We start from the raw sequence: 23,687 nt of genomic DNA, 5'->3' as shown, positions 1-23,687 counted from the left end.
TTTAAAGTTACTGATCCTCTGATGATTACTGGCTCATGGACCGCTGTTTTCCCTTTCCTGAAGTCTATAATCAGTTCCTTGGTCTTATTGACATTGAGTGAGAGGTTGTTCTCATTACACCACTCAGCCAAATTTTCAATCTCCCTTCTGTATGCTGATTCATCACCCTCTTTGATACAGCCCACAACAGTGGTACAATCAACAAACTTGTATATGGTGTTGGAGCTGTACTTAGCCACACAGTCAGAGGTGTAAAGCGAGTAAAGCAGAGGGCTAAGTACACCTCCCTGTGATGCTCCTGTGCTGATGGAGATTGTAGAGGAGATGTTTTTGCCAATCCAAACAGACTGGGGTCTACAAGTGAGGAAATCCAGGATCTAATTGCACAAGGGGGTACTGAGGCCCAGGTCTTCAAGTTTACTGATTAGTTTCAAGAGCATGATGGTGTTAAATGCTGAGCTGTAATTGATAAAGAGCATCCTGATGTATACGTCTTTGCTGTCCCAATGTTCTAGGGCAGACATGGTGGCGTGCAGTGGTTCCTCCCTACACTGGTGGTCAAAGCAAGCATAGAAGGCATTGAGCTCATTCAGAAGTGAAGCTTGTTTACAGACAGCACTGTGCAGTTTTGCTTGCTTATAATGGACTGCTGGCTGCACGTAAACTGAGGTCAGGACCACGGATGAGAACTCTCGAGGCAAATAGAATGGTCTACATTAAATCGTTAGTGGTTCTAAGTCAGGGCACAAGAAGTTGACATAACAGCAACAAGAATTGCCTAATAAGCAAATGCCGCCACTTCTTTCCTCACCAGAATTCCAGTCTTGATCCATTCTGAAAATCATAAAGCCTTCTGGTCGGATAGCCGCATACGGCCAGTTCGCTATTAACCAAGTCTCAATGTAACAAAAAAATTGAGATCTGTCTCATCTACCTCTGATACAGCAGCCTTGCCCTGAGATCAATTCTTATTTTCAAGGGACTACATTTGCTAACAAGATGGTAGGCAGAGAGGCCTCATCCTTCTGTGCTTCAACCTGGTTTGAATTCTGCCTCTCCTGCCATGTTTTCGGCCTTGACCTTGGCACTGACCCCTAAAGGCACAGTGTTTTCAGGTTCCGCATTTAACTGCTCTGCATTTAACCATCTAATGTGAGAGCTGAAGATCATTGATTTGATTTTGTAGTCTGTTAAGAGGACATTTAAGTGCAGGTTGCAGCGAAAGCAGTTCAAAAGGAGTATATTTAAGAGGAAAACTGGTACAAATCCTTGCAGTCCGCAGAGAGTTGCTTATGTACAGTGGCACTATCTCGACAAAACAGACAGTTCCAAACATACTTGACAGGTCCTGTCTGATACCCTCAAAATTGGCCTTTCTACAATTTAGAATCTCAAACCAAGGACCAGCCTATGCTTTTCCATAATCATCTTAAAACTAATAGCATTACAATCACTATTCATTTATTTCTGTAATTCAATGATTTTTTTTTTGCCTTTGCACTGCAACGAAGTAATTTCACATCATAAATCTGATTATGAAAGTTGGAAAAGGGGGCAATCCCCACTACTGAAAAGTGGAGTCTTGCAGGGCTTTCCGCAGATAGTGAAATCACAGCAACAATTGCTTGTGGAATTTAAGTGCCAGATTTAAAAAGCAAGTGGAGCCTGTCCGGACTCCCTGCAGAGATTGAAGCTAGTTTTAAGCAGAGAACATAAGAAACAGGAGCAGGAATAGGCCATCTGGCCCATCGAGCCTGCCCCACCATTCAATAAGATTATGGCTGATCTGTCCATAAACTCAGCTCCATCTACCTGCCTTTTCCCCATAGCCCTTAATTCCCTTACTATGTAGAAACCTATCTAACTGTTTCTTAAGTATATTCAATAAGGAAACCTCAACTTCCTCCTTGGGCAGAGAATTCCACAGATTCCCCACTCTCTGGGAAAAACAGTTTCTCCTCATCTCCAGCCTAAATCTTCTCCCCTGAATCTTGAGGCAATGTCCCCTAGTTCTAGTCTCATCACCAATGGAAACAACTTTCCTGCTTCTATCTTAGCTATCCCTTTCAAAATTTTGTATGTTTCTATAAGATCCCCTTTCATTCTTCTGAACTCCAGAGTAGTCCCAGGCAACTCAATCTCTCCTCATAAGTTAACCCCTTCATCCCTGGAATCAACTTGGTGAACCTCCTCTGCACGGTCTCCAAAGCCAGTATATCCTTCCTCAAGTATGGAAACCAGAACTGCACACTGTATTCCCAGGTCCGGCCTCACTAGTACCCTGTATAGTTGCAGCAGGACCTCCCTGCTCTTGAATTCAATCCCTCTAGCAATGAAGGCCAACATTCCATTTGCCTTCTTAATAACCTGTTGCCATTGTGGGACACGGTTAAAATGGGTAACATGGCATTGGCAAAAGGCAGAAGCTGGGCTGTGATTCATCTATTAGTGCCCAGCTAGAGTAGTGAGAATGGATCGGGGGTCTGTGGTATGCTCCTCATACAAGATGTGAGAGATCAGGGAGCCCTCCAGTTTCCTGATTGCTGTATCTACAAGAAATACATGTGGGTACAGCTTCTTACAGACCCTCTCCAATCAGATGCTCCCTTCTCCAGCCCTGTATCTCTTTCACTTGACAGCTTCCCAGCTCTTTACTTCTCTCTCCTAGTCTCACCTATCACCTACCACTTTGTACTTCTTCCTCCCCCCCCCCCAGCTTCTTGCTCTAACTTCTCATCTTTCTTTCCAAGTCCTGATGAAGGGTTTCAGCCCAAGATGTCAACTTTTACATAGATGCTGCCTGGCCTGCTGAGTTTCTCCAGCATTTTGTGTGTTGCTTGGATTTTCAGCATCTGCAGATTTTCTTGTCGGGTTACCACTGACACAGGTAGGAAAAGGGATGAAGTGCTGAAAAGAGAATACAAGGAGCTAGGTAGGAGGTTGAAAGCAGGACCTCGGGGGGGGGTAGGAGGGGGCACTGGATCTCTGGATTGCTGCCTGTGCCACGCCTCAGTGAAGGCAAGAACAAGATGATTTGGGAGGTTGAATGTGTGGCACAAGAACTGGTGTAGGGGTTAGGGTTGCAGATTTTCTTTTTTAAAAAAAAGGGCATTAAATGTTATTCATTGCATTGTAAATCTTATACTTACTTACCTTTTGTCAGGGACTCTGCATATTTCTCCTCTGCAACATTTAAGTTGTTGACATAGGTGGCATGATGCTTGCTGTGGTGCAGCTGCATTATCTCCGCACTAATGTGTGGCTCCAATGCACCATAATCATATGGCAGATCAGGCAGTGTGTGCTTTTGCTTGATTGTTAGATAACTCCAAGTTGAAGTAGTTTTGGACACACATCTATTCAAAAAAAAAACCCCAATTAATTGGCCATCAATGGTGAAAACAAATATTCTTCAGCATCTAAAGCTTTTACTATTAAAATACATCAGAATCTGTTAAAGCCTTATGACTCAGGAGTTTAAAGTAGATTAGGATTACATGGACCTCATGGTAGGCTGGTCCAGAAGGTTAAGACAATAGGATCCAAGGTGAGCTGGTTAAGTGGATTTAAAATTGGCTTGATAGGAAGCAGAGGGTGATACTTCTCTGGTAGGACATCTATGACCAGTGTTATATTACAGGGATCAGTACCGGGACCGTTATTGTTTCAAAATTAATGCTTTGGCTGTGAATGTAGAAGGTATGATCAGTAAGTTTATAGGTGACACAAAAGTAGTTGGCGTTGTGGAAAGTGAGGAAGGTGATGTCTAAAGCTACAGCAGGATATAGACTAGTCGAAAAGTTGGAACAAGCATTGGCAGATGGAATTCAAGTTTGATAAATCTTTTGACAACACTGTCTTACGAACTTGAATTGAGTGTTTTAAAAGAGGTGACTATGTGGTTGATGAGGGTAGGGCAGTGGATGTTGTCTACATGGACTTTAGTACTGCATTTGATAAGGTCCCTAATGATAAGTTAATCAGGAAGATTAAGAAAATGGGATTCCAGGGTGACCTGAGATAATTTGGATTCAGAATGGTCTTACCTATAGAAGACAAAGAGCAGAGGTGGTAGGGTGTTATTCCGGATGGAGGTTGGCAGAGATTGGTGTTGAGACCTCTGATGTTTGTGATATACAGTAAGTAAATTACTTAGAAGAAAATATAGATAAGCAAGTTACCCTTACCAATCACCTCCTCAAAATAAACCTCAATCAAGTTGTACGACATTGTGTTGTAGTTGCAGACAGAAAAGAAGGTTATTGAGGAATACAGCAGGATATATGAGTGCAGAAATGACAGATGGAGGAGCTGCACTTTGGGAGATCAAATACAAGAGTAAAGTTGCCAATTAAGATGGCTCCAAGCAGTGGCCTCCATTGAGATCATGGCTCATACTTAGTTGTATTATTTTTAATAATCTGCAGGGATGGTTTTGGGGACAGAGAGGAGTGACAGATATCAAATTATGGCTTAGGGACAGAGATGTGGTGAAGTTAACAGGTCAGGCCTCCACTCTGTACTTGAAGTCCAACAATGTGGACATGGGGACAAAGGACATCCAGAGTCCAGGCGCTTGAAGTCCAGTGATGTGGATGGGTGATGAAAAACATATGTAGATGTAGGCTGTCCCTGGTTGGAGGGTCCTAGGATCAGATGATCATCTGAAGGGGAGGTTTGAGCGTCAGTCAGTCAGTGAGCCTGGAGATCAAGCCTGATGTTCAGAGTCCCATCATCGGCTAGTCGGTCAATACTGAAGATCAAAGCCAGAAAGTCATTAGGAAGTCTGGGCATCGAAGCTTGGTGGCCATGTCCTGGAGACCCATCCTGAAGTTGGAGAACTGTCCGTGTGTACAGGTGAGTGGGAGGGAGGAAAGAGGCTGGTTTTTCAGTGGTTTTTGTTCCTTCTAATGTTACTTGTTGTTCTGCCGAGCACTGTGGGCCGGAATGTGTGATGACACTTACAACTTGCATCCGGTACATCCTTTGGTGTGTTTACATAAATGTCACACTTCACTGTATGTTTCCGTGTACGTGTAATAAATAACTCTGAATTGGAATCTGAGGAAAGTCTGCAGGACTATTAAAAGCATTGATGTACAGAGGGATCTTGGGGTCCAAGTCCATAGTTCACTGAAGGTGGATAGTGTACAGAATAAACAAGATGCTTGTCTTCATCACTAGGTACATAAAGGGCAAGAGTCAGGAAGTCATGATGCAGTTGTACAAAGCTTAGATTAGGCCACATCTGTAGCTTTGTGTGCCCAATTACAGGAAGGATTTGGAAGCATTGGAGAAGGGGCAGAAGAGGTTTGCCAACATACAGCCTGGATTAGAGAGTTTGTGATATGAGGAATGCTTAGACAGACAGTTTTCTCTAGTATGTCGGAGTTTGTGGGGATGCCTGATAGAGGATCATATTATGTGAAGCATAGGTAGGGTACGTAAGGAGGTGTGGGCTGAGTGGGTAATGTTGAAGTGGTAGTGACATTTCATTCAGGGGAAGAACAAGACCATAAGACATAGGAACAGAATTAGGTCATTTGGCCCATCAAGTCCTTCATGGCTGATTTATTAGCCTTCTCAATCCCATTCTCCTGCCTTCTCCCGTAACCCTTGATGTCCTTACTAATCAAGAACCTATCAACTTTCACTTTAAATACTTGGCCTCCACTGTCATCTGTGGTAATGAACTGTACAGTTTCATCTCCCTCTAGCTGAAGAAAGTCAGTTCTAAAGAGACATCCTTCTGATCCGGGGGTGTGCCCTCTGCTCCAAAACTCCCCCGCTATATAAGAGACATCCTCTCCACATCCACTCTATCTAGACCTTTCAATATTCCATAGGTTTCAGCGAGATTCCAGTGATAAGTTCTGTGAGGGAATTTATTGGATCGTTCAGGACTGTGATGAGAAGATTTTTGTTGGGCAAGGATGCAGACGAAAACAAAACAAGGTTAGGTATACTGGGGAAAAAAAATAGCCTGGATAGAAGGCCAACATAGCATGTATTTAAAACAAATTTATTTAGAGATACAATATGAAACTGGTTCTTCCAGCCCAACAAGCTGCAAACCAGTTATTAAACCCAAGCCTAATCACATGACAAGTTGCAATGACCAATTAACCTACTAAGCAGCTTGTTAAAAAAAATCTCCCTAGCAGCACTGTAGCAGTAGGCGTAACACTTTACAACACCATCCATAAGATTGGGGTTCAACTGCAACTGCTGTCTGCAAGGAGTTTGTGCACCCTCCCCATGACAAATGCGGGACTCCCCAGGGCACTCCGGTTTCCTCCCACATCTTCCAAAAGACATTCACGTTAGGGTTACTGAGTTGCAGGCATGCCATGCTGGCGCCAGAAGCCCAGCGACATCTGCGGACTGACTAGCACGATCCTCACTGATTTGATTTGAAACAAATGATGTACGTCAAAACATACAGTGAAATGCGTGTGATGTCACAGAAAGCACTGCGAACGAGACTGTACGGGTGGAGTTTTCCAACAAGCAAGAATTCGCTGGGAGTGAATTATGGATCTCCCAAACAGTCAACAGGAGATAGAAGAGCTAACGTACAGGCAAGTCTATAAATGCAACTTTGCTGGATCAAATAACAACAGCACAAAAAGATTGTTACTGATCTTTTCACCCATTTATTTCTTCGAGCTCAGCCGGCAAGTGAACTTGGACCCGACATCAGGGAGAGACCCTTTCTCATCTTCCCGGCGGTTCTACGAGTTCACTGCCCGATGTCAGAATTGTCAGAAGTTATAAAACCAATACAAAAGAACAATCAGTTTGATAACCATTCCAGACAAGTCAATGGGCTAATGATACAGAGAACAATCAGTTTAATAACTATTCCGGTCAAGTCAATGATACAAAAGTGCAATCAATTTGTCAGACACTCCAGCCACCTTAAATATAAAAAAAATGTCCTACCTGGTTTGCTGGAGCCACTACTTAATGACAAAGATAAGAACATCCGTCAAATTTATGCTTTAATTAAGAAAGGAATGTCCTGTCTAATTTCCATCAGGTACTGCTTTTTGTCAAAATCAAAAGGTGTGAAAAGCCCAGAGACATCTTATGTGGATCTGGGCGAACTTTAATCATCTTGCTCCAAAGAAGGCAGCTGTGAGACATTATTCAAACACACTGCAGTCACAGACATAGTCAGTACTTAATTCATTGTTTACAGTAGTGGTCACCAACCTTTTTAAGCCCAAGATCCCCTACCTCGACCTCAGTGAAAGGCAAGATCTACCTACTAAATCGTTTAGAGAAAAAACAGCTCAGATTATACTTCCAATTTGAGGCCTTTTATTTGGGTGAATTGTATTTGAATTACACAAAATACTTTTGTCAAACTTTCAAATTAATTCAAACAAGAAAACACTGTAACTAGCATATCAAACAGGTCATAGCTGTCTTTCTTTAAGAACATTACAATACTTCACACCTTTAATTCTAAGTTTCATTATTTAATTTTATTTTAACACAAAAAATAAAGGAATAAAAATTAATTTTTGCACTCAATGTGATGACTGGGGCTGAATACTTTCTGCTAGTTCCCTGAAATTTGGCTCATAACTACAGCCAGTCTGAGACAGCCTGTGAGGTGTAGGGTTGCCAACTGTCCCGTATTTCCCCTGCTAAGGTAGAGCGTTCCTATGAAACCTTTCGTGCCGAAATGCTTTACGCCAAACCAGCAATTACCATAAATTTATATGGGAAAAATTTTGAGCGTTCCCAGATCCAAAAAACTAACCTACCAAATCATACTAAATAACCCACAAAACCTAAAATAACACTAACATATAGTAAAAGCAGGAATGATATGATAAATACACAGCCTATATAAAGTAAAAATAATGAAAATTAAGCCAAAACTGATTCGTGGGGTAAAAAAAAAATTGGCACATACGCACATGCGCACACAGGTGCCCGCGCAAGGCTTCACGGTCATTGTAGTCTTTTTGGGATAAACACAAGCGTCCTGGGATTTGACTGCTACTTTTGTCCCTTATTTGGGAGTGAGAAAGTTGGCAACCCCAGTGAGGTGTCTGTCAGTAAGTCAGCTCCTGTACTTAGGTTTAATAATTTTCATCTGTGAAAATGCAATTTCACATAGATAAGTTGACCCGAAGTAGGCACTGACTTTCAGTGCTATAAAACTAACGCACACACCGCGCATTGCTCGGCCCCATCAGTAGTAACTGCCACCAGTTTATGATTAGGGGCGTCATTTTCACGACATATTTTTTAAACTCATTGTAAAGTCCTCCTTTGTTGTAAAATCCTGGAAAGCCATTCTGACAAATACAACAAGCTGAGCTGTTTGCATTACATCCAGGGATTCATCGAACTATAGTGAAAAATATTCACGTCCTCTGACGGTGACTCTACCCTCCTTGTCACTGTTGCAGGGCCAAACGGTATATTATGTATTGCAGTTGTGATGCCATTTTTGTTTTTAAAGTCATTAAAAACAGTCTCTGCAGTAATGGCCATTGCTTCCTTGAACAAATCACCACCTGTAAAAGGCTTCTTGTGTTCAGCCAAAAGGTGACTTACACGAAATGATGTTTCAATAGTAGCCTTATTTTGAACAACATGTTTTGTGAAAAACAATTGCTGGGCCTTCAACCTCAATTTCAGCTCAACTTTCCAGGCACAAATTGTGCTCTTTGGTGGGTAGGTGTCTTTAAATTCCTGGTGGTTGGTGTTGCGGTCCCACTTTCCCTCTTTCAGTCAGTGCTTGTGTTTGGTGGCACAACATACATACACACTTGTCTTTCACAAAGGTAAATCGAAATTCCTCTTCCTATTCTGGATGGAACTTGTACGTTTCGCCTTCTTTCGTGGAGCCTCCGCCAGGCTATCAGGGTATCACGAGTGAGTGCCAGTTGTGTCGCCTCTGATCTGAGCCGACATTCACCTAATTAATTAGCTTGTTTATTTCGGCTTTTTTTCTTAAAGATGTGCTGTGTGCATCCCGACTACCGTTGTACCCCTGCATGCTTTGCAGCCCGGAGTTTGGGGACACTGCCGTATATTGATGTTTGCGACAGTCTGTACTGTTACCTAATCTAATTGGTCACTTTGATGCAGCACAGGCTACACTGAAAACGCGCTGCATGGCGGGGGAACTACACACACGCGCACTGGGCAGAAGGAACAGAACTAAACCCCCGCAACCCGGAAACAACCTCTGTTTACAAACAGCTTTTTAGTGAAAATATTGCTATATTACCATTATCCTAACTAGTATTACCTACTTTTATAATGCTCACATTACAACAGTATTTGTGTACTTATTTTTGATTTTTCTTCGGGATCTACTGGGAAAGTCTCAAAGATCGACCAGTTGATCGTGATCGATGGGTTGGCGACCCCTAGTTTACAGGGATCTGAGAATCCCCCATTCCCTTAAACTTTATCAAGCCAACAGTAAATGATAGGGTAATAGCAATGAGACATTTCAATTTCATCAGCATTAACTGGCACTGCCTTAGGTTGAAAAGCTTAGAGAAGTTGGAATTGTTGAGTGAATGAAACAGTACAAGGAAGGTACCCATTCAAATCTTGGGGAATGTAGTAAGGCAAGCAGAGGGGTTGTCAGAGAGGATACTTTAGAATGATTGGCAATATATCCAAGTTTTAATGGTACTGATGGAAAACACAGAACAGTACAGATTAGAAACAGGTCCATTAACCTACAGCGACATGCAAAAGTTTGGGCACCCCTGGTCAAAATTTCTGTTACAGTGAATAGCTAAGTGAGTAAAAGATGAACTGATTTCCAAAAGGGATAAAGTTAAAGATGACACATTTCTTTAATATTTTAAGCAAGAAAACTTTATTTCCATCCTTTACAGTTTCAAAATAACAAAGAAGGAGAAAGGCCCGAAGCAAACGTTTGAGTGCCCTGCATGGTCAGTACTTAGTAACACTCCCTTTGGCAAGTATCACAGCTTGTAAACACCTTTTGTAGCCAGCTAAGAGTCTTTCAATTCTTGTTTGGGGGATTTTCGCCCATTCTTCCTTACAAAAGGCTTCTAGTTCTGTGAGATTCTTGGGCTGTCTTGCATGCACTGCTCTTTTGAGGTCTATCCACAGATTCTCGATGATGTTTAAGTCAGGACTGTGAGGGCCATGGCAAAACCTTCAGCTTGCGCCTCTTGAGGTAGTCCATTGTGGATCTTGAGGTGTGTTTAGGGTCATTATCCTGTTGTAGAAGCCATCCTCTTTTCATCTTCGGCTTTTTTTTTACAGACGGTGTGATGTTTGCTTCCAAAATTTGGTATTTAATTGAATTCATTCTGCCCTCTACCAGTAAATGTTCTCCATGCCACTGGCTGCAACACAAGCCCAAAGCATGATCGATCCACCCCCGTGCTTAACAGTTGGAAAGGTGTTCTTTACATGAAATTCTGCACCCTTTTTTCTCCAAACATACCTTTGCTCATTGCAGCCAAAAAGTTCTATTTTAACTTCATCAGTCCACAGGACTTGTTTCCAAAATGCATCAGGCTTATTCAGATGTTCCTTTGAACCTTTTGGCCGCAATGAGCAAAGATATATTTGGAGAAAGAAGGGTGCAAAATTTCATGAAAAGAACCCCTCTCCCACCGTTAAGCACGGGGGTGGATCGATCATGCTTTGGGCTTGTGTTGCAGCCAGTGGCACGGGGAACATTTACTGGCAGAAGGAAGAATAAATTCAATTAAATACCAAATTCTGGAAGCAAACATCACACTGAATGTAAAAAAAAGCCGAAGATGAAAAGGGGATGGCTTCTACAACAGGATAATGAACCTAAACACACCTCAAAATCCACAATGGACTACCTCAAGAGGCGCACGCTGAAGGTTTTGCCATGGCCCTCACAGTCCCCTGACTTAAACATCATCGAGAATCTGTGGATAGACCTCAAAAGAACAGTGCATGCAAGACGACCCAAGAATCTCACAGAACTAGAAGCCTTTTGTAAGGAAGAATGGGTAAAAGTCCCCCAAACAAGAATTGAAAGACTCTTAGCTGGCTACAAAAAGTGTTTACAAGCTGTGATACTTGCCAAAGGGAGTGTTACTAAGTACTGACCATGCAGGGCACTCAAACTTTTGCTTCAGGCCTTTCTCCTTTTTTGTTATTTTGAAACTGTAAAGGATGGAAATAAAGTTTTCTTGCTTAAAATATTAAAGAAATGTGTCATCTTTAACTTTATGCCTTTTGGAAATCAGTTCATCTTTTACTCGCTTAGCTATTCACAGTAACAGAAATTTTGACCAGGGGTGCCCAAACTTTTGCATGCCACTGTATAATGCACTAACAACAATGTTGAAGTAAACTAATTCACTTCTGCCTGTACGTGATCTTTATCCTTCCAATTCCTGCATAATCATGCAGCCTTTTAAATGCCACTATCTTACCTAACTCCACCATTCCCCACTGTAGTTGGTTCTAGGTCCCTATAACTTCTGTGTAAACAAACTTATTCAAGCACATCTCCTTTCAACTTTTCCCCCCTCTTCACCTTAAACGCAAGTCTTCTGGTCCTTGAAATTTCTATCCTGAGAAAAAATATTCCATCTACCCTGTCTGCCTCTCAATCTTATAAACCTCTATCAGGACTCTCCAAGCCTTCAACATTCCAGAGAAAACAACACGCTTCTCTAAACTCACTTTATAACTCAATCTCTAATCCAGCTAGCATGATGGTAAACTTCATCTGAACCCTTTCCAAAGGTTCCACATCATTCCAGTAATAAATTCTATTCATATGCCCACATAGAAACATAGAAAATAGGTGCAGGAGTAGGCCATTCGGCCCTTCGAGCCTGCACCGCCATTTATTATGATCATGGCTGATCATCCAACTCAGAACCCCGCCCCAGCCTTCCCTCCATACCCCCTGACCCCCGTAGCCACAAGGGCCATATCTAACTCCCTCTTAAATATAGCCAATGAACTGATCTGCGTTTCAGGGAGGTACAGTAGTATAATAGTTAGCACAATGCTCTACAGTCCAGAGGCCCAGGTTCAAGTCCCACTGCTGCTTGTCAAAAGTTTGTACATTCTCCCCGTGACTGTGTAGGTTTCCTCCATATGCTCCGGTTTCCTCCCACAGTCCAAAGACGTACCAATTGAAAGGTCATTGTAAATTGTCCCACGAGCAGGTTAGGATTAAATCGTGGGATTGCTGGGCAATGTGGCTCATATTCCACTATCTCTACATCTATAAAACAGAGGCCTGGGGGGGGGGGGGGGGGAGGCGTCATGTGATGACGTGGGAGATGACATGGGATTGAGACGTGTAAATCCAGCTCTCCCGTAAAAAATCAAGTAGTACCGGTTAAACAAAACAAAGTTAATAAATACTTTCCGAAAACTATTTATAAACTTTGCAAGACTACTTTACGATATGCCTCGTAAACCACAACAGAAGAAATCTGTTGTTGCGAAGCCACCGCGAGATGGGAAGAAAAAAGGGCCTACTGCAACAATGGAGCCTCGGACTCAGGTTGGATCTCCTTCGGAGGAGATGTATTCTATCTCCGGCATAGAACAGGGAGCAATGGCGGCGGTAGCGGTCTCTAGGAAGAAGATGCCGGAAATGCGCATGCACAAATCGACACAACTCAAACTACAAGAACCGACGGTCTCTGCAAATGAAAGTGACTCAGAGTCAGAATTGGATTCCGCAGAGAATACAGATGAAGAGGAGGAGCAAGAATTGGAAGAGATTGGAAGTAAAGGAGATGATGGAGACATAAAAGAGGCTTTATTGCAACTAGCAGCTGAACTAAGAAAAGTAAGAGCAGAGCTTAAAGATATGAAGATGTGCTATAATAAAGCTATGAAAAGACAGGATAAAATGGATAAGAAGCTTCAGAAGATGGAAAAAGCAATGGGGCATATGAATGATAGAGTGGAAAAAACAGAAAATGATCTGCTTGTCTGGAACTCGGAAAGAAATCGACTCTTGGAGAAAGTGGACATGTTGGAAAATTTCAGTAGACGTAATAATATCAAAATTGTTGGTCTTAAAGGTATGGAGGGAGAAAATCCAATAGAATTTTTTCAAAGATGGATCCCGGAAGTTTTGCAAATGAAAGAGGAGGTTCGATCAATTGAAATTGAGCGGGCACATAGAGCTCTAAGACCAAAATCACAAGATGACCAATATCCATGATCGATTTTAATAAAATTCTTACGATTTCAAGACAAAGAAAGGATTCTACAGGCAGCTGCCCAAGCTGCCAAGAATAGAAAAGGGCCATTGATGATTCAAGGGAACAAAGTATTTTTCTACCCTGATATAAGTTATGAACTTTTGAAGAGAAGGAAGAAATTTAATCCAGTGAAAAAAATCCTATGGAATCACGGTTATCAATTTATATTGTGTTATCCTGCAACCTTGAAGATTATTTTGCCTGGTGGAGAAAAAAGATTTTTTGATGACTACCGGAAAGCGGAGCAGTTTGTGTGAGATTCTCTGAATATTCACCAGGTACAAGAACAAATCCAGGGGGCGAGATAGATTGAAGATGAAGACTGGGTCAAGAATGGTCTTGTTGGATTTTTGGGCAGATGAATATATAAATAATACAATTAATTATATGAGGGGGGGAAGAAAGATTAAAATTTGGAATACTAGGGAATAGTAACATTAATTTTGTTTATATATATAATTTTTTTTGTTGTGGGGGAGCTGGAAGAAGCACTGACCAATTGCTACGCTAATCATGTGTGCAAGCGTGGCTTTAGCCACGACCTGCAAAATGAGGGGGGTAGTGTTGTGTATCTTTTCATTCACAACATTAGTGGGGGGGGGGGTTTTGTTTTTTCTTTTTCTGTATCTTTTCTATCTTTTTCTTTCTTTTTGCCTGGAGGGTTGGGAGGGGAACACGTAGCAACATGAAGTTCAAAGAGATTCCCCAAGGAAGTATGAGAGTTGAGAAGATAAGTAATGTTTTAGATTGGAGTAACTTTGTTAAGAATAATGACTAATTTATTGAATTTTTTGAGTTTTAATGTTAATGGGCTTAATGGACCAGTGAAAAGAAAAAGAATCTTAACACATATTAAGAAAATGAAGATAGATTTAGCCTTTTTACAGGAAACGCATTTAACAGAAACAGAACATCAGAAATTAAAGAGAGATTGGGTGAGTAGTGTTGTTGCAGCTTCATTTAATTCAAAAGCGAGGGGAGTAGCAATTTTGATCAATAAAACGTTACCAATTAGATTACAAAATGTAATAACCTATTTTGCCAGGAGATATGTGATTATACATTGTCAACTTTTCTCTGAATTATGGACATTTATGAATATTTATGCACCAAATGAAAACGATGCAAAATTCATACAAGAAGCTTTTTTGAATTTGGCGGATGCACATGAAAAAATATTAATTGGAGGAGACTTTAATTTTTGCTTAGACCCAATCTTAGATAGATCAACTAAGGCTGTTATAAAATCGAAGGTAGTAAATCTAACTTTATCATTGATGAAAGATTTAAATTTGATTGATATATGGAGAAGAATCAATCCTAAAGAAAGAGACTATTCGTTCTATTCTCATAGACATAAAACTTATTCGAGGATAGATCTTTTCCTATTATCAATGCATACTCAACACAGAGTGAAAATTATGGAATATAAAGCAAGAATATTATCAGATCATTCTCCTTTATTAACAACAATAATAATGACTGATAAGGAAGAAGTGGCTTATAGATGGAGATTTAATTCAACATTATTAAAACGTCAAGATTTTTGTGATTTTATGAAAAAGCAGATCCATTTTTTTTTGGAAACAAATTTTCATTCAGTGGATGATAAATTTATATTATGAGATGTGATGAAAGCATATCTGAGGGGCCAGATAATAAGTTATACGTCTAAAATTAAGGAAGTATATATGGCAGAACTAGATCAATTTGAAAAAGAGATTACAAAATTAGAAAAAGAATCTCAAAGATATATGTCGGAAGAAAAACGAAGGCAACTTGTCAATAAGAAGTTACAATATAATACGCTTCAGACATATAGAATGGAAAAAGCAATTATAAGAACTAAGCAAAGGTATTATGAGTTAGGTGAGAGAGCACATAAAATTCTTGCCTGGCAGTTGAAGACAGAACAAGCTTCCAAAACAATAAATGCAATTAGAACAAGTGCAAATAAAATATCTTATAAACCTCTTGAAATAAATGAACACTTTAAAAGTTTCTATTCTCAATTATATCAATCAGAATCACAAAATGATGTTAATGAGATAGAAAGGTTTTTATCACAAGTAACTCTTCCAAAATTGAACTCGGAAGAACAGAAGGGATTAGATATGCCTTTTACATTAAAAGAAGTTGAAGAAGCTTTAGGATCGCTTCAAAGTAATAAATCTCCAGGAGAAGATGGTTTTCCACCTGAATTTTATAAAAAGTTTAAAGATTTATTATTTCCTCTCTTTATGGAGTTAATACGTCAAGCAGAAAAAACACAAACTCCCAGAATCTTTTTCAACAGCGATTGTAATAGTATTGCCAAAAAAAGACAGAGACCCTATGAAACCAACATCATACAGGCCTATTTCTTTATTGAATACTGATTATAAAATAATAGCAAAAATTTTATCGAATAGATTATCTAAATACTTACCAAAATTAACACATATGGATCAAACAGGATTTATTAAAAATAGACAATTGGCAGATAATGTAACTCGGCTACTCAGTATAATTCATTTGGCACAAAAAAGGGAGGAGAAGAGTATAGTAGTAGCCTTGGATGCAGAAAAAGCATTTGATAGATTAGAATGAGATTTTTTATTTAAAGTATTAGAAAAATATGGGTTAGGAACATCTTTTATAAATTGGATTAAAACTTTAAATTCTAACCCTAAGGCTAAAGTAGCGACAAACTCTCAAATTTCAACACCATTCCAGTTAAAAAGGTCAACTACAGAAGGTTGTCCATTATCACTGCTTTATTTGTACTGGCGATAGAGCCATTAGCAGAACTAATCAGAATTGATCCAGATATTATGGGTTTTAGAGTTAATCAGGAGGAATATTAAATTAATCTTTTTGCCGATGATGTTTTGATTTACTTAACAAACCCACAACATTCGTTACATAAATTATCTTCTAGATTGGACGAATATGGGAAGGTATCAGGTTATAAAATAAATTGGGATAAAAGTGAAATTTTACCTCTTACTAAAGGAGACTATAGTCAATGTCGGTTAGCAACCCAATTTAGATGGCCGGTAAATGGTATAAAGTATTTAGGTATAAGACTTGATAATGATGTAAAGAATTTATATAAATTTAATTATTTACCACTATTGAAAAAAATTCAAGAAGATCTTGACAAATGGATGATACTACCAATAACATTAGTAGGTAGAGTCAATGTTGTAAAAATGAACATATTTCCTAGATTACAGTATTTGTTTCAAACATTACCAATACAATTGCCACAGAAATTTTTTCAAGAGTTAAATAAATGTGTGAGAAAATTTCTTTGGAAAGGTAAAATGTCAAGAATATCATTGGAAAAATTGACATGTAAATTTGAGTTAGGAGGGTTACAACTTCCAAACTTTAAGAATTATAAAGCAAATCAACTTAGATTTATTGCATCTTTCTTCGATGATCAAAAACCAGCATGGATTAAAATAGAGTTAGACAAGATAGGAGAAAATAGACCTGAAGATGTTATATATAAATGGGAATCTAAATGGATACGGGAAAAGAAAGAATCTCCTATATTAATACATTTGATTGATCTATGGAATAAGATAAATGTTGATAATAAAATACAGAAATCTTTATTAGCAAGGAGACCTCTGTTCCAAAACAGACTTATTCCTTTTACAATGGACAATCAACTTTTATATAATTGGTACCAAAAAGGGATTAAATTTATAGGAGATTGTTATGAACGAGGTATATTGATGTCATTTGAAGAACTAAAGGATAAATATAAAATATCAAATAACACTTTCTTTTGTTACCTTCAATTAAGGGTTTACTTAAAAGGTAAGTTGGGTCAAACAATGTTTTTGCCAAAACCTAATGAAATTGAAACTTTAATTCAAAAAGGGAAAATTTAAAAAATTATTTCTTGTATGTATAATTTGACTCAAAAACAGACAATTAAACAAGGAATCCATAAGTCAAAACAAAAATGGGAAACAGATCTGAATATTAATATTGATGAAGCAAATTGACAAATACAATAAATGTTCGACTTAGATTAGTACAATATAATTTTTTACACCAATTATATATTACACCACAAAAAATAAGTAGATTAAATTCAAATCTATCCAATAAATGCTTTCGGTGTAATCAAGAAATTGGTACTTTCTTACATTCCACTTGGTCTTGTTTTAAAATTCAACGCTTTTGGATAAATTTAAGAGTCTTATTGGAACAAATTACTGGAACTCAACTTCCACATAACCCTGTATTATTTCTATTAGGTGATATTGAAGGAATAAAGCCGAAACTTAAATTGAATAAATATCAGAAAGCATTTATAAAAATTGCACTGGCAGTAGCTAAGAAGACTATAGCAGACTTGGAAATCTGATTCGTATTTAAGTATGAATCGTTGGAATAATGAAATGGCTAGTACTATTCCACTCGAAAAAATTACTTATAATTTAAGAGATAAATATGTAACATTTTTGAATATTTGGCGCCCTTATTTACAAAAGATAGGATGGCATATTTAAGTGCTCCGATAAAGATCTTGGTCCCTTGGGGAAAGTAACAAATAAGTATACCAAATTTATTTTGAATTCCATGGAGCATGTGGAAACCTTCCAATACCCAAGCAGCACTTCTCTTTTTTCTTCTTTTCTTTTTTAGGTAGGACTTTATATGGTGGGGGAGGAGAGGGTAGATATTATCTTTTCATGTATTCTTTTTGAAAACTCAATAATTATTATATTAAAAAAAAAGGCCTCAGCACCAAGCCCTGTGGAACACCACAGGTCACAGATGTCCAGCCAAAGTAACAGCCTTCCCATACAGCCCTATCTTCTATAGGCAAGCCAATTTTGAATCCAAACTACCAAGTCACCATTGTCCCCATGTACCTTATCCTTTCAGACCAACCTGTCATGATGGATCTTGTCCAAAACCCATTCAGGCAACATCCACTACAGTACCCTCAAACACTTTCACTGCCTCCTCAAAAACTCTATCAAGTTAGTAAAATATGACTTGCCCTGCACAAAGCCATGTTGATTGTCCCTAACAAGGACAAAAGAGGATAAATTCCATCCATAGTTCCACTACGACTAATGTGAAAGTCACAATTTTATGGTCTATTCCCATTTCCTTTCTTGAACAAAGAACACAGGGTGCTCTCCAATCCTCTGGAACCTTGCCTATTGTCGATGAGGACAAAGATCTTCATCGAGACCCCAGCAATCTTCTCCCTTGACTCCTTCAACAACCTCGGTCCTGATGAAGGGTCTTGGCCCAAAATAGCAACTATTTATTTCCCTCCAAACATACTACCTGACCTACTGAGTTCCAGCAGCAATCTTTGTGTGTTGCTACAGATGGCTAACTGCAGCTTCAGCAAACTGAAAGTGAGGGTGTCCTCACAGGAGTGTAAAACTGGGGGAAATGGGGTACATAAATCAGTATCTTGAAGGATGTGGAGAATGAGAATATATGACTGGCAGCAAAGATTAAGGCAAAAGCAAAATGCTTCATGTATATTAAGGGCATGAGGGGAACTAGTGAAAGAGCAGAGCCCATTAGAGGCCAAAATGACCATCTGCATGTGGAAGCAGAGGATGCAGGTGGAGAACATTGTAGCTGGGGAATTCAGAGGGTGGGTGTGAAATTCTATCATTAAGGAAGAGTTAGCAGGCTAAATACCCTGATGAGATGCATCAAGCTATGGAAGCAAGAAAGGAGACTGCTGGATAATTTCACAGGTGAGGTGCCAGATGACTAGAGGACAGTAAATGTAATACCTATGTACATTCAAATGTAATAAATTGGTTCCAAAACTGACTTGGTGATAAGAGGCAGAGATAATCGAGACAAACAAGAGAAAATCTGAAGATGCTGGAAATCTGAGCAACATGCACAAAATGCTGGAGGAACTCAGCAGGCCAGGCAGCATCTAGAGAAAAAAGCACAGTGAACGTTTTGGGCTGAAATCCTTCAGCAGGACTGGAGAAAAAAAGCTGAGGAATAGATTTGAAAGGTGGGAGGAAGAGAGAAAGAAACACACAAGCAATAGGTGAAACTTGGAGGGGCAGGGATGAAGCAAAGAGCTAGGAAGTTGGCTGGTGAAAGAGACAGAGGCCATGGGAGAAAGAAAAAAGGGGGGGAGGAGCAGCAGAGGGAGGTGATGGGCAGGCAAAGAGATGACATGAGAGAGGGACAAGAGGATGGGAAATGGTGAAGGGGTGGTGGTGGAGGCATTTCTTTAAGTTTGAGAAATCCATGTTCAGGCCATCAGGTTGGAAGCTACCGAAATGGAATACAAGGTGTTGTTCCTCCAACCCAAATGTCGCCTTATCCCGATAGTGGAGGTGGTCATGGATGGGCATATCGGGATTGGAATTGGAAGTGGAATTAAAATGGGTGGCCACTGGGAGATCCCACTTGTTCTGGCGAAGCAGTTTCCCAATATACCGGGTCTCACCAATATACGAGGCCACACTGGGAGCAACGAACACAGTATATGACCCCAACAGACTCATAGGTGAAGTGTCGCCTCACCTGGAAGGACTGGTAGTGAGGGAGGTGGTGTAGGGCCAGGTGCAACACTTGTTCCGCTTGCAAGGATAAGTGCCAAGAGGGAGATCAGTGGGCAGGGATGAATGGACAAGGGAATCATGTCGCGAGCGATCCCTGCAGAAAGTGGTAGGGGAAGAGGGAAAGATGTGTTTGGAGGTGGGATCCAGTTGGAGGTGGTGGAAGTTTCGGAGAATTATGTACTGGACACAGAGGCTGGTGGGGTGGTAGGTGAGTACAAGAGGAATCCTCTGTAAGTGATAGTCAAGAGTTAATTTTGTAATTGGAAGTCTGACTTGTGTACCAGTCATAGAACAGTACCGTACAGGAACAGGCCCTTCAGCCCACAATGTTGTGATAAACCAATTAGTAATCAAATGGACAACTAATCACTTCTGCCTACACTATGTCCACATTGTTCCATTTCCCTCATACTCATGTGCCTATCTAAACACTTCTTAAAAATCTCCGTTCTATCTGTGTTTACCACCACCCCAGGCAGTGCATTCCAGGCATCCAACACTTGCCCCTCACATCTACTTTGAAATTCCCCCCCCCACCACCACCACCTTAAATGCATGCTCTCTGGTATTAAACCCTGGGAAAAAGATACTGTCTGTCTACTCTATCTATGCTTCTCAATCTTATAAACCACTATTAGATTTCCCTTCTGCCTCCTCAGCTCCAGAGAAAATAACCCAGGTTTGTCCAACCTCATTATGACACATACCCTCTAATCCAGACAGCTTCCGTCCTATAATGGTGCGAGCAGAACTGTATGCAATACAACTAGTTTTATAAAGCTGCAACATAACTTGCTGACTTTTGAATTCAATGCCTCAACTAATAAAAGCAAGCATGCTATATGCCTTCTTAACCATTGGTAGGTAAGACTAGAACTAGGGGACATTGCCTCAAGAGAAATTGTTTTTCCCAGAGAGTGGAGAATCTGTGGAACTCTCTGCCCAGGGAAGCAGTTGAGGATTTTTCACTAAATATACTTAAGATACAGTTAGATAGATTTTTACATAGCAGGGGAATTAAGGATTATGGGGAAAAGGCAGGTAGATGGGGCTGAGTTTACGGACAGATCAGCCATGATGTTATTGAATGGTGGGGCAGGCTCAATGGGCCGAATGGCTGACTCCCGCTCCTATTTCTTGTGTTCTTAACCACCCCGTCAACCTGGGAAGGCACCTTCAGGGAGCTGCGAACTTGGACTCCAAGATCCCTCTGCTCATCAGCACAGATCAGCCCTTAACACTGCAGTCCCTTTAAATCCCACCTACCAAGGTGCAAGTTGCACAGCACGACAATACAGAAACAGGCCCCTTAGCCCATCTAGACGATCCAAAACTTATTCTGCCAAGTCCCATCGACCTGCACCTGATCAAAACCCTCCATACCCCTCCCAATCATGTACTTATCCAAACTTCTCTGAAGTGTTGCAATCGAACCCCATCCATACCCACACCACCCTGAGTAAATATAAGTTCCCCTTCAGGTTCTAATAAATTTCACCTTGCACCCTTAATCTATGATCTCTAGTCCTAGTCTCAGGGATCAAATTGCTACAAGTGAGTTAATAGTTATAAAATGTAATCATGACACAAGGATTGGTGAAATTGCTGACAATAAGGAATGTAGTCTTTGGTTGCAGAACTACATCAATCATTTGGTAAGATGAGCAAAAATATTAGTGCTGTGGAGAGTCAGTTAGGGCATTGGCATGCTCACCATGAAGATGAAGAATGTCGGAGATCAGAGAGGCTTCCAGTGTCACTGACAACTGCACCTGCGGGAAGTGTACTCAGCTCCAGGTCCTCATTGCCCATGTTAAAGAACTGGAGATGAATGTGGAGGTGGGCATGCTTGAGGTCCTCATGGGATGCTGGAAATATTATTGATCACAGTTTTGGTGAGATGGCCCCTCTTAAGGTACAGGCAGCAGAGAGTGAGGTGACCACCAGGAGAGGCACAGGCAATAGACAGTGCAGGGTTCCCCTGTAGCAATGCCCCTCAGCAACAAATATGCCCCTTTGGATACTGCTGGGGGTGTAGCGGGGAATGACCTGTATGGGCAAAGGATCAGCAGTCAAGTCAGTGGCTGGGAGAATGGCTCGGAGGCTCGGTAGATAAGGGAGAAGTTAAGCAGTTCATTAGTGATAGGGGATTCAATAGTTATGGCGCAGATAGGTAATTTTGCAGCAACAAAAGATACCACAATGTTGCGCTATCTTCTGGGTGCCAGGATCAGCGATGTCTCAGAGCAGCCTACAGAATACTTTCAAGGGGAAGGTGTGCAGCAGACGTCATAGTACATGTTGGTGCCAACAACACAAGTAGAAAGAGGGAGGAGATACAGTGAATATAGAGATAGGAAAGAAATTAAAGAGGGCATGGAAGAGCAGTAATCTTTGGATCATTCCACATGCTAGTGAGGCTAGGAACAGAAATTTAAGGCAGATGAATGTGTAGTTGAGAAGCTGGTGTTTCAGAATCATTAGGACTCCTTTGGGGGCAGGAGTGATCTGCTTAAGAGAAAAGGGCTACAACTAACTGGGGTGGGTAGAGGAGGAGTAAACAACTTATTGGGGGCAGGGTGAGGGCAATCCCAAATTGCCTTTTCCCTAGAGGGCTCAACCACCAGCTGCTCTAAAAAGCCACTCAGACATTTTACAAATACCTTCTCTTGGGATCCTACACCAATCTACCCGTAGATTGAAATCCCCCATAACTATCGCAACATTGCCCTTTTTTACATCCCCTTTCTATCACCCTTTATACTTTGTGCCCCACATCCTGGCTACTGTTCAGAGGCCTGTATGTAACTCCCAAAAGGGTCCCACAAGAATTCTACATCCTCTAATCCTATGTCACTTCTTTCTAAGGATTTGATCTCAATTTTATTTTATTTTTAAACCAACAGAGCCACCCACCCCCTCTGCCTAACTGCCTGCCCTTTCGATACATGTGTATCCTTGGATGTTAAGCTTCCAATTGTTATCTTCTTTCCAGACACATCTCTGTGATGCTCAGGTCATACCTGCTAATCTCCAACTGCACTACATGTTCATCTACCTTATTTCACATTCAAATATAACACCTTCAAGCTTTGTATCCATCACCTTTTTTAAAGTTGTCTCCCTGTTACAAATTAAATTCTTATCCCTTTCTAAACCTTTGTCCTTTTTTTCCCCAATATTTATTAATTTTACATATAAGAATACAGAATACAAGAAAAAATATTTGTCACATATTACACTAAATCGCATATAAAAACTCCTTACCCTATATTCATACAGATTAATTAGTAACATTGAAATCTAGTAATTTTATATTAAAAAAATCTAACCCACTACCAAGACCAAAGCTGATTATTAAAGAAAAAAAGAAAAAAAATTATTAGTCATCATCTGCGCTTTAACAGCAAATCAAAGGTTTTGAAAATAATTCAAAAAAGGCCCCCACAATGTTTGAAAGTCTTGGCTAGATTCAGAGATTGAACATCGAATCTTCTCTAAATCTAAACATGGCATCACATCACATAACCATTGAACATGAATAGGAGGGGCCGCATCTTTCCATTTAAGCAAGAGCATCCTTCTGGCCATAACAGAAATAAAAGCCAAAATGTACAAGTCAGATGACTCCAAAATAATATCCTTTCCTCCAACAATACCAAATAAAACAGTCAAAGGATTAGGCTTAAAGTTTACTTTGAAAAGTATTGAGAAAGCTTGAAATACTTCTTTCCAATATTTTTCCAGACTCGGACATGTCCAAAACATATGGATGAGTGAAGCTTCTCCATTGTTACATTTATCACAATACGGAGATATATCCAAATAAAATCGAGACAACTTATCCTTGGTCATACGGGCCCTATGGACCACTTTA

General features: G+C 40.2%; 1 protein-coding gene across 1 annotated transcript in view; it reads right to left on the bottom strand.

The window, feature by feature from the left end:
* sod2 (superoxide dismutase 2, mitochondrial) overlaps positions 1 to 23,687 on the bottom strand; it is a 51,342-nt gene that overhangs the window by 18,586 nt on the left and 9,069 nt on the right. Inside the window, exon 2 of the mRNA XM_072265951.1 lies at positions 3,154 to 3,356. Within this exon, the coding sequence (XP_072122052.1) occupies positions 3,154 to 3,356 (203 nt within the window). The remainder of the gene's footprint in view (positions 1 to 3,153; positions 3,357 to 23,687) is intronic.

Source organism: Mobula birostris, chromosome 8 (genome assembly GCF_030028105.1).
Source record: "Mobula birostris isolate sMobBir1 chromosome 8, sMobBir1.hap1, whole genome shotgun sequence".
In the NCBI taxonomy this organism is placed as follows: domain Eukaryota; kingdom Metazoa; phylum Chordata; class Chondrichthyes; order Myliobatiformes; family Myliobatidae; genus Mobula; species Mobula birostris.
The sequence above is the reverse complement of the archived record's forward strand: the minus strand, read 5'-3'. Positions and strand labels throughout refer to the sequence as shown.